Consider the following 13,949-nt stretch of genomic DNA (forward strand, 5'->3'; position numbering starts at 1 on the left):
GTCAGAGACCTCAGCAGGGCAGCATGTTGGCAGGAGAGGGATGAGGTGAGGAGGAGGAGGTGGAGGAGGAGGAGGAGGAGGATGGGGTGGGAGAGGGGGCTGTGAGGGGATGTCAGCTGGTTTTGATGTGAAGCAGGGAAAACAAGCATATGGGTATCTTGAAGTCTTCTTGTGCTTAAATCACAGTGAGTCAAAGAAGGACGAGAAAATTAATTTTGAAAATGAAGATTTGACATTTGACAATCTTGTTTTGTTTTCCAGAGGAACTGTCCCGGACTGAGAAGTAAGAATTTATTTTTATGACTTGTGTATCTTTATAGAGTAATATTTGATGACTGTGTTACTGTAAGACAAAAGAAGTACTGCTCAGTCCGAATGTACACACAATTTAATAGAACGTTGCCATCTCTGTATATTTAACACATACAAAATGAATTTTTTTGGTTTAGCTTTTTTGTGCTCTTCCTTAAAAATATGCTATTATTTTAACACAATATTACCATCATTATTAGAGACAAGAGCTAATAAACGTCACATTTTTCTACCTAATTGTAGAATGACAATTGGAAAATATGTGATATGTGACCCTTTGATTAGATCCCACTGCACACATGTAAGGATTAAGCAGTCAGATTTGGAGAGGAGGTATAAAATGTAATGGTTATTAATTGATTTTTATGTGTGGTTCAATTTTTAGCTGTATTTCTACTTTGATTTTTGGCCTTTAGATGAAATAAATGGAGGTAAAGATGTATTTCATGTTTATTAGAATATAAGGCCATGTAGGAGCGTGACAGCAGAGGTTCAGGAGGAACACGCACAATGTCTGACAGCAATGACAGTAAGTGTTACAGTTACTTTGTTCCTTTATAAAAGTATCAAACAGATATTTACAGTGTATCATCTTTCTTTACATCAACTTCTGCCCCTCTCTGCATGTTCAGTGTGGGAGTCAGCTGACAGTGGGACAAGGGATGTGCTCGAGGACAATAAAGACACAAGCGGATTCTCTGAACATGAACTCCTGGACATCATGTATAATGCATGTAACACCTCCAGCACAGGTACTCAGGCCTATGATTGATGATTGATTTTACCACAAATATACTGAAATAATCACATGATCTGTGAGAAACTGTCTCGCTCGTCCTCAGGGGAAGTGTTGGCCTCCACCATTGTGCAGTACCTGCAGACCATGACGGCTCAGAGTTCAGGGCAGGACAGACTGACTGCCCTGCGACGGCTGCTCGACCCGGATTGTCAGGACCCTCATGTGAGCAGAGAGATTTTCCACTCCACCATGAGAGAGTGGATCGCAAAGTGCAGCCAGGACAGGTGAAGCAAAACTGCAGGAGGGAAACTGATTACCCTTAATCTGGCATGAAGTGTGTAGCTACATTAAAGAAGTACTTAAGTGTTATATTCAATGCTTCTAAAGTTGATTTAGCAAACACCTTTATATTAAGTGGCTGCCTTTACACTGCTTAAAGGTAGTCGGCTAAATGTATTCCACTGTGCTCAAATATCTGCAGTCTTGAATGGCTAAAAAGCATCTGGAGTGTCACATTTTTATTTTATAACAATCATATTATCATATATATAATATATGCAAAATGTGGTGTGAAATGCAGTCAGCCAGTACATCTCTTAAAGAGCAGGACTTTTTCATCATTCTGGGGAATAAAAGAAGCCATGGTCATGTCCTTTTCAGCTGGATGTCAGTGTGCAATATGGATTTCCAACCATCAAGTCTGTATTTGATATCCATGTCACTTGGTGACACGGCACAGTGTTAACATTGTCACCTCACTGCAAGAGGGTTTCTGGTTCGAACCCAGGGTGGGGAGTTCAGGATTTGCATCTTCTCCCTATGTCAGTGTGGGTTGTGCCTGGATACTCTAGCTTCCTTCCGCAGTCCAAAGACATGCAGGTTAATTGGTGACTGTCCTCAACGAGCGCACGTCTCAAGCCCGTTGTAGATGGAAGGTTCCAGACGTAAAAGCAGATTCACTGAGGTGATATGCCAAACAAGAGTGAATCTGTTGTTGGCTTTTATTTTTATTTTCGCTGGCAAGCGTGTTCACAAACAATCCCCGGAAATCCTGCATAGTATACCTTTAATGCTTCTTTCATTACTGCTTTTCAGGCAGCAACAAGGTAAATTATTCCTAGAAATGAAAGAAGGGATGATGACCTGCAAGAAACTCATTTACTTAGATTTAATTAAATTCAATAAAACTATTGTTTTTAATGTTTATTTTCATTGTTCACAAACACAGTGGGTTATTTCCATTTAAATCATTCTGTTTCCAGTGAGTGTATGGTTGATTTATTTATCAGCTTTTTCTATGTACTGTGGGAACTAACCCACTGACTCTTTCTGTGTTTTAGCTCTGATGTGGACGACAGTCATGTATCTTGCCCTGACTCTTCTAAAGTGCCTGTAAATGGTAGGCTGTGACTATTTTACTCAGACTTCAGACAAAAGTCTAAATCACATCAGATTCATGGATTCACTAAACCACATTTCCTTTCAGGGATGGATTTCTCAGCTTCACAAAGCAAAGCTGCCTCTTCAGAGAGCCACCAGTGTTCCTGGTCAGTCATTTCACCCCTTTAATCACTGCATGTGTTTACCGTCTCTAATCAATGTGTTTTCATACTTACACACCACTAACTGTTTGTTTGGCTCCAGTGATGGAAAAGACCTGTTAGGCACAGTGGCTGAACTGAAGCACGCTCACCGCAAGCTGAGCGAGCAGAACAGCAGCCTGCTGAGGACGGTGGCTCAGTGTGAGGACATAAACCTGCAGCTCACTCTGGAGGTCACAGAGCTGCGAGCAAAGCTGGCGAGGTGAAGGGTTAACCAGTTTCTTCCTTATTTATCATCCAGTCACTGTACGTAGGATTATACTGTAACTAAGGATTATCTTATCTTAACTCACAGTCCTCATAAAAGCACATCATTGTCATCATTAAATTCATTATTTCCTGTGTCACTTCAGAGTAAACGTCCAACACAAAATATAAGTTGTAATCTGTAAGAAAATAAAACACGTTTAATGTTTAAAAAGGAGCAGACTTCAGGGAGTATAAAGGTCAACATCATACATCACAGTAAGCAACCACCTTCAATACAGCCTGATTCAGATCACATGCAAGTGACACGTCTGTATCACATCACCTCACACACATCTTTTACCTGCCAGTAGCTGGAGATAACGAGAACGTTATCAGAGTTAGAAGCTTGAATTGAAAAAATGAAAAGGACTGTTTGTAAGTTGCTGATGGAAATTAAGATTGACCGTAAGAAACATGTTTAAGAAGGAGTAAACTAATAAGTAAGTGTTTATTTTACCTGAGGGAGGCATGAGACCAATTTGTTTAATTTGCAGTCAAACAGGGGCCGCTAGCTGAAGCCATCAGAATAATTTAAAAATCAATCAGATTAGCATTTTCTACTATGAATGCAGTGAACAATTTGTAGCACAGCAAACTCCCAAATAAACAGAGATCAGCGTCTCTGCCTGGCCATCACATAATATTAATATAATAATAGTTGTGTTTATATAGCACCTTTAAAAACCAGAGTTTACAAAGTTCTTTGACAGACAAAACAAAAGCAGAATCAGGATATTCAGAAGGCAATATAGCAACAGAGAGCCAGACAGTCCAACAAAACATGAGTAAGACAAAACTAAGGTAAAGTTGGGATAAAGTTAAAACGAAGACAAAAAATGTAAAATGCAAGACACAAAATGTCAGAACAAATTAATACAAATAAAATGAATAAAAGTAGTGAAAGCAAAAAAAGAAAAGAAATAGTAATAATAATTGCAAGTTTTTAAATACAATTTAAAAGAAGTCACTGATTCGGTAAGCCTGATCTCCTCATTCAGGTCATTCCAAAGCCACAGGGCCCTGATGGCAGGGGCTTCCTGCAGGAGGCAGGACTATATGTGTTTGGAAGGTTATTATTTGTACCTGGAGTTTATAGAACTCAAACGTTAAATTTCAAGTCAAGCAAATTTTAATTCTATAGCATGTTTAAAACAACATGAGCTGACCAAAATGCTCTCCAAACATGCATAAAACATGTCAACTGAGCAGACAAGGAAAGCACGCATTATATGCAGATGTGATGTGATAGGACAGTTTGTTCCACAGACAGGGGCCCACGACTGAGATCCAATCCATGAAGTGCTTTGTAGACAAATAATAAAGTCTTAAAATGAACTCTGAAACTGAAACGGACCTTTAAGATCTGCATTCGAGTGATTGAGTCATTTATTATATTTTATGTTATTTGGTTTATTTTATTCTACCTTCATTGGTGACATTCATTCATTCATGGAGTGATTCATGAATCTTTCAAACAACAGCTGTCTCTCACATGATTCCTACAATATAGAGAGAGTTTCTTTATTAAAGAATACTGCACTATAGCCCCTCAGGTAGTGTGGCTCAAGCCTCACTCTTCCATGATTTGAGATTACAGTGCTAACGGATTTAAATCTCTGTCATTAGTCATGTTTTTTGAATAAAACAATAAGTTCTGATGTTTCTGTGGTGTGTGCAGTGCTCAGCGGTCAGCAGTGAGAGCCAGATCCCTGACAGAAGAACTGGAGGAGACCCGTCGGGCATTTAAAGAGGCCCAGGAGAGAGCCAGCCGCACCCAGACCAGCTGCACCAAACTGGTACACCACATGCTTACTGTCCTCCCAGTGAAGCCACACTCTGAGATCAATGTATATTTTATGGCACCTATTTGCATGTAAACCTTTTTTTTTTTGTCTTTAGAGTAATGAGGTTGAATGCCTGAAGGTTCACATTAGGAGGCTTGAAGATAAGGTAATGTAGATCTTATATTTAAGTCCAGTTGTGTGAACTTTCCCTCAGAAAACTAACTTGTGTTTTTTTTCTTTGTGTGGACACAGAATGAAAAACTCACCTTTGAAAGGACGTGCTCTGAAGATAGCATCAACAAACTGAGAAAAGTAAACGCTGAGTTGAGGGTAGGGACAGATCAATAAAACACTCTTGTGTTTGTCTCTGCGTTATGATGTTTGAACAGAGAGTTAAACATCTGAACGTTTACAGGCCGGACTCGAGGAAACCCTGGTTATGTTGACGCTGAGAGACAGAGAAATCACAAAGGTTGGTCTATCTGTGTATTTTCATCTGAAAAAAAATGTCAATCTATATTTCTTATTTTGTCTCTTAACTTTACTTTGATATGTTCCCGTTTAGAAAGACATTCTTATGGATAAGATGAAGAACTCTCATGTGGAGAATCACAACATGATTGAGGTACGTTTTTGACACAAAGCAGAGACAACACTTTGAATTTGAAAGAAGTTTATTTTTTTTAAGCAATAGAATCAAAGTGTTTCACTGCTGGAAAGACGGTGTTTGCATAAGAATTGGCTGTCTGTGGTGTAAAAAGATGCAGATACTTTTGAAATTGGGCTGTGGCATTTGCTTTAGCTGAAGAGGTAGAAAATATACAACTACCAGATTGCACTGCACTGGATCACGTGGATGATGTAATGTGAGTTTAGCAGTTTTTTAACAGGAAACAATATGACAGCCAGCTGGTAACAATCAATCTTGAATTACAGTTAAACTGTAAGCTAAAATATGTTTCTGAGAACATTTTAGGCGAGAAAATAGGCATTGCAGTCACAGGATCTTGTTTCATACTGTATCAGCCTCTGTTTTTCCGATACAGGAAACAGTATGGCACCAACGTTTTGTTCACAAATTCTCATGTTACAGTCAAACAGTGCATTAAAATATGTTTCTGAAGACATTTAAGGTGATAAATAGGCAGTACTGTAACATAATCTTGGCTTATATTTAATCAGCGCTGCCTAGTTATGCTGTTTGATTGGGGATTGGTCTGTGTTTAAGAGAAAGAGGCGAGAGGGGTGGGTCTTTGTATCGATGGTGGCAGGCAAATGAAAATGCGTGAGCACAATCTGTAGTTTGAGCAACAGCCAGAGATGAGCAGGGAGATCTAGATGTTGGTAAGATGGAGGAAAGTTAACCACATTGTTATGATACAGAGCTGGATGAAATCTGGCACAGTATCCCCTTAAGTGGATCTTACTTGACTTCTCATAATATAGAGTTATGCAGGTACTTTACATCATGTAAAATCATGAAAACAAACAAATTCTAAATGTGATGTGATGCAAACATTAATGTCAATCATTTCAAAGTGATGACTGAAGTATTACAACAATGAGTGAATATATCAACCTCAGAATATGTAACGATAAAACTGACTATTTGAAGTATCTTGTATGTATTTATATTTTATTAAATGGTGTTGAAAGGTGGTTTAACTACCACATAAACTGTGTTGTGGTGTTGCAGGGTCTGCAGTCGGAGCTGGCGAGGTTACAGGAACATTCACAACAAGCTCTTTTGAGGTACTTCCAACTGTGTCCACATCGAAATTTCTTCTATGTAACTACACTAAATCACTTATTCACACCTATTTTCCTTGTTTGACAAAGACGCATGATGTTGAGCAGTGGAGACAGAATTGTGCATTAGCAGGATGTCTACAGGTCCTTAAAAAGTCTTGAAATGTCTTAAAGTACGTTTTCTTAATATAAGGCCTTACATTGTCTTAAATTCAGATTTGATGGGTCTAAAATATTTTCGGTCACATTACCGTGAAAATTTGTGCAAGTGCACTTGTTATTGTAGGAAAAGCACTGGTGTTATGCATGAAATTAATTCAACTGTCCCAGTAAACCATGACAGTGTGAGGGAGAACCAGCATGCACAATAGCAGGACCCCGAAACTGAAGCAGCTAAATGTAATTCAGCTATCTTCAATTTTATCATTTACTTCTATGCTTTTCCTGTCAGTGAAATGGATCTATTGCATGTTAATTGTACAATAATTAAATGTAAGTTTTCAGCTAATACATAGTGAGTTGGAGTTTTTCTTCTTTCTGTTCCTGGCAGGTACGACAGACACTGTATCAGCCCTCAGAGTCTCTACAGTCGAGATCCTCCAAACCACCGCTCTCTGCAGAGCGAGATGCAGGATATGCAGCAGGTCGGAGGCGCTCGCTGTCTGCAGGTTACCTTCTCATGGTGCTGATCTTCTGTTATATGTTGACTGTCACGGCTCTGCCCTCTGTGTCTGCAGCAGCATCACAGAGCTCTGGACGACATCAGCCTCCCGTCCCTGCACACACACAGTGATGATATTCAGAGTATCATCCAGAGGATCAAGTCTACAGAAATCACTCATCTACTGCATAATAAGTATCCCGAGAGGGTGAGGAGTCAGTAAATATGATGATTGTTACATAAAGTGAGATGTATGTGGATAAATTTGTCCTATCTCTTTTGTGTCTTCTCACATGCAGGACTCTGCTCCTGTAGAGACACAGGAGAGGCCTCTTCCTCACCGCCAGCAGCAACAGGCAAGCATCAAGCAGCAGCTTGTCAATGTGTATGTGAGTTTTTTACCTCGCTTTCTCCTGTTATGGTAACAGGCTGAATTTGGTTGATGTTAGTCTCTCTAGTTCTGAGAAGCTTTCTCCGGGTGTCTGGTTTTAACAATGAATTTATGGGCATCTCCATTACGCAACAGATAGGATTTACTATCTACTGTGTGTTAGACCCTCAGGCATAAGTGCAGTTTTAGTACCCCTTGGTAACTACAGACATAACAGTGTGTAGAGAAGATGTTTATAAAGCTGCCGTGGTGGTTTCAGGCTGCAGGAGCTGGAGCTGCACAAGTGTGTGTGGGAGGAGAAAGGGGAGAAGGTGGAGGAGCAGTGGAGAGCCTGGGAGAAGGAGCAAAAGCAAAGCCAGACTGGGAGCCAGACTCCCAACCAAGAGGCCAAGAAGGTGGCTGTGGTGAACTGGTGGAAAGCCCGCAGCGTGGAGGGGGCTAAGGCCCGGACAAAAGAAATTCAGTCAGGCCAGGAGCTCTCAGACACACAAGTAAAGCTCCAGCAAGCAGAGCAGACCATCACTGATATGAGGGAGCAGGTCTGCCTCCTGCAAGCCTCTCTCAGATCTGCACAGGTTTGTGTTGCCGAGCAAAAGAGCAGCAGTCTTCACATCGACCAGGGAACCAACACAGAAAGAGAGGAACCAGACAGAGCTGTGGAGAAAGTTGTGAAGGATCAGAGGGATGCTGCAGTGGCCACGGAGAGTACAGGAGGAGCCACCGCAGAGCAGGAGCAAACCCAGCTTCGGGTGACCGCAGACGGCCTCCTGGAGACCCTCAGAAGGATGGAGGTGATGGTTAACAGCGCCCTGGAGACTGCCGAGCTGGTGAGAGAGAGCGAGCAGAGGGTGAGCCAGGTGAGAGTGAGGATGGAGAGCATCACTCAGAGGGTGGAGGAGGCTCTGGACCGAGCAGCCAACACTGACGAGCAGCTGAACGTTATGGAGGCCAGGATCACAGAAGAAGCTCCAACTCAGGTTTGTCTGTGTTTAAAAAAATAGTGTTTGCTTTTTAATAAAGTAACAGTCATAGTCAAATGTATTTTTTTAATTATCTTGATTTTAAGAGCTCACAGTGATTTTATATTTAATTAAATTTCACATACAGTAATGCAGAAAAGTTTATATTAGCAGCAGAAAATTATAAAAACAAGTCATTTAAAATCAAATGTATATCTATAATGTGTGTCCAGAATCGTCAGGTTAGTATTTAAAAACATGAATACCAGTGAACTATTTTCACGATTTTAACTTATAATGTGATCCAGATTTAATCTCAAACGGCTCCATGGAGAGGTTTTTATAATAAGGGATTTATTTCATCATACAGAGTTCAAACACTCCTGCGGGAACAAAACCTGTCAGAATAAATCATGCTGGTATTAATGGTTTGGAGCTGAGGTTATGACTACACTTGCACTCTTATCACAAAAATAGAGGAATGTGGTCTCTGAGCTCCAATTTACTTTGCATTTTACTAACAAATCAAACTTTTGACCTCATGCGATGATTAATAATGTTTTTGTAAAACATCAAAATTCCTTTAAATCATTTGCATAAAGTCCTTTAAAAAGCCACATTATCAGTTAACTGTAGGGCAGAGGTTTCCTAACTTTTTTGCTTGTGACGCCATGATACAAAGTTCTGTCTCCTTTGAGCTCCTCGTCACAAGGTGCATGTCTCTGAGTTGTCAGTTCAAAGGGTCATTTTTTATTCTTAGACTGTTTCGTTTGCAGTGATGGAAGATTATTCAGATCTGTTTACTTGAGTAAAAATAGCAGCGCTACAGAGTATAAATACATTACTGTGTTACAGGTAAAAGTCCTGCATTATGCATTAGACTACATTAAAACAGACTTAAGTACCAAAAGTATTAGTTGTTTGTGTTACAGAGAGAAAGCCATAGATTCCAGAGTTGTGATATTGGACCTATCGTTTTATTTGATCACGACAACTGGGGAAGAACATTGCGCAGGCTAAATACAAACATCTCAAACAACCCACAATGTAAGACTCAGATAAGAAAATAAATAAAAACGTTTCTAGAAGAAAATGATGAGAGGGAGATTGACGGACCGCATTAGAGAATTGAAAGATCTTGAGTCATAAATATTAATACATTGATGTGTCGCAGCTGGTAAAGCTGGTGGAGCTCATTTCATTTACTGCATATTTTTTATCTGCTGGGTAGCTTGTGATCAATAAAGATTTACCTTATCTTAACCTATAATCATACATTGTAATTTAATTTTTAATTATATTTTGTGCTATTCATCTGAATCTACAGAGTAACTTAAATGCCCAGTGTGAGGGATTTAGGGGGAAATATTGTCAGAAATGAAATAGAATAAGTATGTGTCCTTGTCCTCTGCCATGTTGCACCGCCATGTTTCTACAGTAGCCCAGAACGGACAAACCAAACACTGGCTCTAAATAGGGCCATTTAAATCACCAGGTCCTTTTCTTTTGGAGAGGAGAAGAGACCTTGCTGATAATTCTGCTCCTGGTAAAAAACCTCTTGAGCAATGAACACTGAGGAAATTCTAACTGGGAGAAGTTTCAGCTGGTTGCAATCTGCAGTCTCCACCACTAGATGCCACTAAATCCCCCTAAATCTTACACACTGTTCCTTCAAGTTATAAAACAAAATCTAAGTAGAAAGGACAATATTTGCCTCTAAATTGAGGTGGAGTAGAAGTACATTAAGTAGAAATACTTAAGTGAAGGTAAAGTACCTCAAAATTGCCCTTAAGTACAGTATTTGAGTAAATGTACTTAGTTACATCCTATTTAAACATGTCACTTCTAATGACCTCAGGACATAAAACTATGCAGTGTTTTAAAGAAAATGCAAAGATTAGATAAATGTCCAAAAAACAAACAGCAACATTTAGATTCTCTTACATCCTGCACTGGTAATCATCTGATGACCCATGTGGGCGTCCTGACCCCAGTGTTGGGAGTGACTGTTGTAAGGGAGTGTGCAAAAATAGAGATCTGAAAATTTATAGCTTTGGGAGGTTTTTCATGTTCACATTCAGTCACTGAACTTTCACCCAAATGCAAAACAAATATCTTACAATCTTAAATTTATAGTTGTAGTAAAAGTACTTGCCTGGTATTCATGTAGTGATTTCATTTTATTTAACGTTATATAAATTGTAGCTCCCCAACTGTTAAACATATGAAGTTGATTTGTTGTCTGTCTTTAACGTCTCTTATGTAAGACCGTGATCAAACAGTTCCCTCTGTCTCTACTTTTGTAAAGAGTCCAGGTCTCAGTCTGCCCGCTGATCCTGGAACAGACGTCACAGACCTTAAGGCTGAGTCCGACGTGGAGCCTGAAGACGGAGACAGTCCTCCCCCATCTCCTGTAATCCCAGAAGTCATCGAGCCTCCTCAGCTACCCATGAATGGTATGATGGCTGCAGCGCACTGTTAGAGTGGTTAAGGGGTACACTGTGAGACACAGATGAATTAAAGCTACTTCCTCTCTAATGGCAACCCCTGAGGATGTCTGAAAATAGACACGGCAGATATTTACATTGCACACAACAGCTGGTACAGTGAGCGGGAAAAGAGAGCGGGCTCTGAGGGAGTGTATGTTATTTATGAAAGTGGGGCGGCCGTGGGGAAAATTAGGGGGAGGTCAGACTGTTTGTTTTTTTTAATGTGAACACAGTGAGGGTAAGTATTTTTAGCCACTTCTCTTTTTAAAAAAAAAAAATTACAGCCCTCTAATACTTTGTTTTTGTGAGTTATTGTTTCCATTGTGGTTCAGCCCTTTTTACATTTACGTCTGCTCACAAAGTACGCAGTTTAGGATTTTAGGTGCATTACAGTAAGAATTTAACAAAAGCAGAAAAGTTTAAATGTGAATAAGGAAAATATACTTTCTTCAGAAGAAGTGGAAAAGCTTCTAGCACACTTTATTGAGACAGAAATATCTATTTCAACATTTTGAGGAATTCTTATTCACTCTTTAGATGACAGTTTAGATTGGTATCAATCTTCTCATCTCTTATAAAGACGGCGAATGTGTTTATTTCTTTGAATATCAAACTATTCTTTCAAAACATTTCTAAGATCAAATGTTATTTCCTTTAAAAAAAAACTACATTCAAATGTTTTATTTCTAGCTACAAAAAGGGGGAAAACACACAATCTTTAGCTTATTTTAGTAAACCCTTTGCAACCAAAATATCCTCGATACAGCCATCTTGCTCTGATGATGTCATTTGGAGCCAGAGTCTGTGCAGTAGTGATCTCTGCGGTATCAAGTTTCCACTGTCCAGCCCTATTGCGAGCAGCACTGTTAATCATGAGCACATTGATTTGCACACATAGCTGTCAATCATGATGTCAAATAATTAAGTAAACCCAAACTAATCTGAACAATGAAACCTTGAACACACATCAGCGTGATAAGAACTACCTCAAATGACAGAAACCATCTTTGGTTATTTGACGTGTACTTTGATCCTTTAGTTGGCCCATGTTATATCTGCTAACACAGAAAGGGTGGGCTTTATGAGCTGTACTGCAGCCAGCCACCAGGAGGCGATCAAGATGTTTTGGCTTCACTTTTAGGAAGCAGTCATGTTGACCATCTTCATTGTGATTGTGCAGTCTATGTTTGTGACACCTTAATCCAGTGTTTCTTGAAGTGGGGATACAGGATTTAAAAAAAATCTGTCATGCAGAATTCCCAAAATAATAGTATTATAATAAGTTGAATGAATTAATTAATTAATTAATTATTTTATTTCGAACATTTAAAATAAGACAAGTGAAAACAAAAATAAAACAAAAAACAAGGGTCTCTACCCCTATTTCACCTTATTTATTACATATCTTTACTTAATTAATTATTATTATAAGTTCAATAAATAATGTAAATGTAAAGTTCAATAAACCACATTTTATATTCAGTATTACTTTTTTCGATGCAGTTGTTAACTGCTGCAACAAACACAGTTACCTCCACATTTATGTTTGTTCACTGTGTTTTTCTACCAGAAATATTTTTGCGCTGGCCAGGGGTTACTTAGCTGAAAAAAAATATTTTAAAGGGGTTGCGTCATTGAAAAAAAAGTTTGAGCACAGCTGTTTTAATCTGCTCTAGTTGGATCTGCACTGATCACTTTGCCATTTCATCACATATTTTCCAGTACTAATCATGCTGAAACACATATTTGGCCAAAGGAAAGGTCACTTTTCTTCCAACCCTTCAGGAAAGGTCATGGCAAATATTTCCAGAGTCTCCTTCCCTTGATGGCCCGGAGGGAAGTCTTATACGTAACTGTTTATTTGTGATGTAGAAAGGAGTTTGGAGCATGTTGAAGCTGCTGAGAACCAGTGAGAAGCCCCAGATGGGGAAATTACATTTCAGACGAACAGACAGTAGTCGTCTCTGTGTCTGCTTGTTTGTTTACTTTATTACCTTCTGTGTAAAGTTTGCATTGTCCGGTGCCATGTTGGTGTGGCCTTTGTTAATTAAATGACGCATCACAGGGTGATGATGTTGGTCATTGCTGTCATAAAAGTTGATATGTGAGCTGCCAGTCTGATGTTACTTTACATCAAGATGTGGATGGTGTGTCATACAATCCAGACATTGTCCTCAGTACAGCAAACTATAGATGCTGATGTGGTTCACAGTGATTTTGGGCACGGCGCACATCGTTAACTTACCACAGATGGTTGGTGTAGTTTGTCCGCTGTGGAGAGATAAACAGCTGGTGGATTGGGTGGCAGCAATGACAGGTATTTCCCCAACAAATCAATATCATAATGGCATCTTTGTGATTTTTGTTTCATTGACTGGATGACAGCATTGTGTATGACTGTTGTCATTGTGGTGGATTATGAATTACCCATGCTTCAGTTGGCAGTTGCTCACTTCAGCTCTGCGTTCAATACGACAATAGAGAGCTGCAGGGATGACGTTATATTTGTAGGCCAACCCAGAAGTTAACATCTCCCTGGTTCTCTTGACTAAAAGCCTGTGGGATTTTTCCATTGGATTTTGGATTGTTGCAGAAAATAAGCTCTGTGGCAAACAAACATTTATGATGCTCACATGCTTGTTCAGCTTACTAATCTTCACAAATAAATGAAACTGATATGATTTTTGAAGCCTGAATGTAATTGCCAGAGGTAGAAAGCTAATGTAAGGCTATAAATGTATATAAACGTCCTGTCCTGGAAGAGGGATCCCTCCTCAGTTCCTCTTCTAAAGTTTCTACCATTTGTTTGAGATGTCTTGGCTACTTAAGGAGGTCTTACCTTTAGTTAACACTCATATATTAGATATGATCAATATATCCTTATTAACAGGCTATGTACCACAGTCTTTTAAGGTAGCTGTAATTAAACCTCTACTAAAAAAGCCCACCCTGGATCCAGAGGTGTTAGCCAACTATAGACCAATATCTAATCTTCCCTTTATGTCAAAGATCCTT

The 13,949-nt window shown here is 39.3% G+C and overlaps 2 protein-coding genes across 2 annotated transcripts in view; both read left to right on the plus strand.

Annotated features, from left to right (window-relative positions):
• The first annotated feature begins 201 nt into the window (after positions 1-201).
• On the plus strand, positions 202-5,033 carry LOC126393975 (inositol 1,4,5-triphosphate receptor associated 2-like). Its single transcript, XM_050050455.1, has 10 exons — positions 202-283; positions 770-841; positions 945-1,064; positions 1,155-1,335; positions 2,392-2,450; positions 2,538-2,598; positions 2,696-2,854; positions 4,580-4,697; positions 4,801-4,851; positions 4,938-5,033. The coding sequence occupies exons 2-10, from the start codon at positions 823-825 to the stop codon at positions 5,031-5,033; spliced, it is 864 nt and encodes a 287-aa protein (XP_049906412.1). The 5' UTR covers positions 202-283; positions 770-822.
• The window catches only part of mrvi1 (murine retrovirus integration site 1 homolog), a 42,519-nt gene continuing 33,214 nt past the window's right edge, over positions 4,645-13,949 (plus strand). The window contains exons 1-11 of the mRNA XM_050053719.1: positions 4,645-4,697; positions 4,801-4,851; positions 4,938-5,015; positions 5,101-5,157; positions 5,251-5,310; positions 6,382-6,437; positions 6,985-7,078; positions 7,172-7,303; positions 7,395-7,480; positions 7,746-8,463; positions 10,754-10,901. Coding sequence (XP_049909676.1) covers positions 5,125-5,157; positions 5,251-5,310; positions 6,382-6,437; positions 6,985-7,078; positions 7,172-7,303; positions 7,395-7,480; positions 7,746-8,463; positions 10,754-10,901 — 1,327 coding nt within the window. The 5' untranslated portion in view covers positions 4,645-4,697; positions 4,801-4,851; positions 4,938-5,015; positions 5,101-5,124. The remainder of the gene's footprint in view (positions 4,698-4,800; positions 4,852-4,937; positions 5,016-5,100; positions 5,158-5,250; positions 5,311-6,381; positions 6,438-6,984; positions 7,079-7,171; positions 7,304-7,394; positions 7,481-7,745; positions 8,464-10,753; positions 10,902-13,949) is intronic.

The sequence above is a fragment of the Epinephelus moara genome, chromosome 1, assembly GCF_006386435.1.
Source record: "Epinephelus moara isolate mb chromosome 1, YSFRI_EMoa_1.0, whole genome shotgun sequence".
NCBI lineage: Eukaryota > Metazoa > Chordata > Actinopteri > Perciformes > Serranidae > Epinephelus > Epinephelus moara.

Coding starts and splice junctions, on each gene's coding strand:
- LOC126393975 (XM_050050455.1), top strand. Junction 2,599..2,695: donor GAGAGCCACCAGTGTTCCTG/GTCAGTCATTTC, acceptor GTTTGGCTCCAG/TGATGGAAAAGACCTGTTAG. Junction 4,698..4,800: donor AGACCAGCTGCACCAAACTG/GTACACCACATG, acceptor TTTTGTCTTTAG/AGTAATGAGGTTGAATGCCT.